The sequence below is a fragment of the Montipora capricornis genome, unplaced genomic scaffold, assembly GCF_036669925.1.
Source record: "Montipora capricornis isolate CH-2021 unplaced genomic scaffold, ASM3666992v2 scaffold_219, whole genome shotgun sequence".
Classification (NCBI taxonomy): Eukaryota; Metazoa; Cnidaria; class Anthozoa; order Scleractinia; family Acroporidae; genus Montipora; species Montipora capricornis.
This window is the reverse complement of record NW_027179971.1, coordinates 35,001-37,500: the sequence shown is the minus strand read 5'-3', so window position 1 is coordinate 37,500 and position 2,500 is coordinate 35,001. Positions and strand designations below refer to the sequence as shown.

At 39.6% G+C, this 2,500-nt stretch overlaps 1 protein-coding gene across 1 annotated transcript in view; it reads right to left on the bottom strand.

Annotated features, from left to right (window-relative positions):
* LOC138034826 (regulatory-associated protein of mTOR-like) overlaps nucleotides 1–2,500 on the bottom strand; it is a 38,723-nt gene that overhangs the window by 12,758 nt on the left and 23,465 nt on the right. The window contains exon 19 of the mRNA XM_068881929.1: nucleotides 1,761–1,921. Within this exon, the coding sequence (XP_068738030.1) occupies nucleotides 1,761–1,921 (161 nt within the window). The remainder of the gene's footprint in view (nucleotides 1–1,760; nucleotides 1,922–2,500) is intronic.

Below are 2,500 nucleotides of genomic sequence, written 5' to 3'. Positions count from 1 at the left end.
GGATATTTGTAGTTAAGAAGTAAAATGAAAGAAATTTATATTTGAAGGCAGGTTTAGACGATAGAACTGATTGATCCACGCACGTAACTGGATAATTTAAAGTGCCCCTAACTCCAAAATATTTGTTTCCCTAAAATGAATCTTTGCACCTGTTCGACACGCATTGCGGCCATTTTTTCATTTTTCTAACAAATCCTGCCATTTTATAGGCTTCGAAAGTTGCGAAAATCCAAGCACCTTTTGATCACGACCGAGTCAGAAATGGATTTACTGATTTACATTGCATTAACTCTTTGTAAAAATGCATGCAAAGTAGATTGTGGCGTCAAATCAGGAATAGACCCACTCCCCTTCTGACTCGGTCGTGAAGAAAAGCTGCTTGGATTTTCGCAACTTTCGAAGCCTATAAAATGGCAGGATTTGTTAGAAAAATGGCCGCAATGCGTTTCGAACAGATGCAAAGATTCACTCAACACGAGTCCAACAAATTGACCTGCTCCTAACTGTGTGGCTTCATATCTCAGTTAATAGAGAATTGCACCGGCATCGCAGAGGTTCATGGGTTCGAATCCCGTTGAGGTCGCCTGAATTTTTCAGGCGTCTAAAGTAACAATTGTTTACACTGTCCAGGAACACTCAGCAATTCCTTCGTTCAAGGAGTAGAGTTAGGGGGACACTTCGCGACGTTTATTGCATTAGAAAGAAAAACAACTTGTCAAAGACACGTTTTAGCAGAATTCATAGGTTATCATGCGTATGGCTTCCTACAGTATGAACTAAATAAGCTACAGGAAATCGAATCAATGTGCGAGAGTGACACGGATTGGAGCGGTTTTCAATTGAGTGTCAAAAGTAATTAGCGAATTGCTTTGGTTTATGATTACTTCACTTAGTGATTGGTTCAAAGTTCTCGCGCCACTTTTTCAACCAATCAGAAGTGAAACCAAAACCAATCGAGGCTGGCGTGTGCACATTTTCCCGCGCTTTGTGTCGGCTACGTGTAATTACTTCGAGTTTTGATTGGTTTACTGGATTGTCTCCGTCCTTCTTGATTGGCCAAAATAATTACTTTGGTTTTGGCTTTAAGACACTCATTTGAAAACCGCTCTTAAGTCGATGTTATATTATTACTATTGTAATTTTACTTATTTTTCGCTACAAAAAGCAATATCTTATCTATAAGCCTAAATAACTCAATTGAAAAAGGAAAGGAAAGAAGGGAAGTCTTCATCTTAAACATGTCAACGAAACTACTATTGCATTTTATATATTAACCAAATCAATGCGCTCGCTCTGATTGGTCAATCAGCTATGTTCTACTGTACCAGTAAACTCATCGAAAAATCGCGCGTCTTCTGAATTATTATGTAAAAGCAATAGACCAGGCATGATATAGGCATGATACATCACTTGGGATGTTGGAAGAACACTCGAAAAATACGTAAATCACTCGCCTGCGGCTCGTGATTTACGAATTCTTCTCGTGTTCTACCAACATCACGCGTGGTTTATTAGCCTATATGCTAAACTATCATCCATTCTGGGCAAATCGACTAATTCAGATGCTTTTCCGCGGCGGGACTCCATTGCTTAAACTCTCATCTACCTCAGAACGAAACTCAATCAACACGCATCCAGGCTACATAAAATTATATGTTAAGTGTCCCTCAGCTTGCAGACAGTGTTTGGAAAATTTCAAATGTAAAACATAATTTGTAAAAAAAAAAACTGTCAAGGTCGGACGGTTGCTTGCAACTAACCTTCCACACGCTGGCATAAACATTGGATTGAAAACCAGACGACAGTGAAGTTTGAGAATTGGAACGTCGCATGTTATTTGTACCGAGAAAAAGCTCATTGCCATTTGAGCTGCCACTGCTGCTACTGTAAGTCAACAGAGGGGAAGGAGAGATGTTTTGACCTGAAAGAACACAAATAAAATACAGCACTGACAAGTATTAGGAGAGGGTGGAGTTATTTTCCTGGCCTGACGACGTGGCTGTTCTGGCATAAGAAAAACTTGGACGACTGAACTTGGAAATTTTGCCCTCACACTCCAAAATATTGAGACTACTGCCCACAGCGATATGAGTAGTAATGAGCTGTCTCTGAAAACTTAAACCTGATATACCAGAGGATCACTGAGCAAGGATGCTTTGAAAATTCGAAACTAAACAAAGAATGTATGCGATCATTGGCGCTTTTGCGACCCAAGAATTCATCAGTTTTTGATGGCTAATAACTGGCTCGTTATCAAAGCTAAAAGGCTTAAAACTGGTGAGTGAACTAAGTTAAACAGGTTCTTTCATCTTTTGAAGTCAATTTATAAATAGCATGATGTCTTTTGTGAGCAAACTCGTACGTTAATGAAACAAAATCCACACAATGACGCCAGCAAAGATTCCCTTATTGTCGGACTCTGTATCAGTTCAAAGATTGCTGAGCGCACTTGAGCTATTTAGAAAGCTTGAATCCGTACCACAGGGGAAAAGGGTGCATG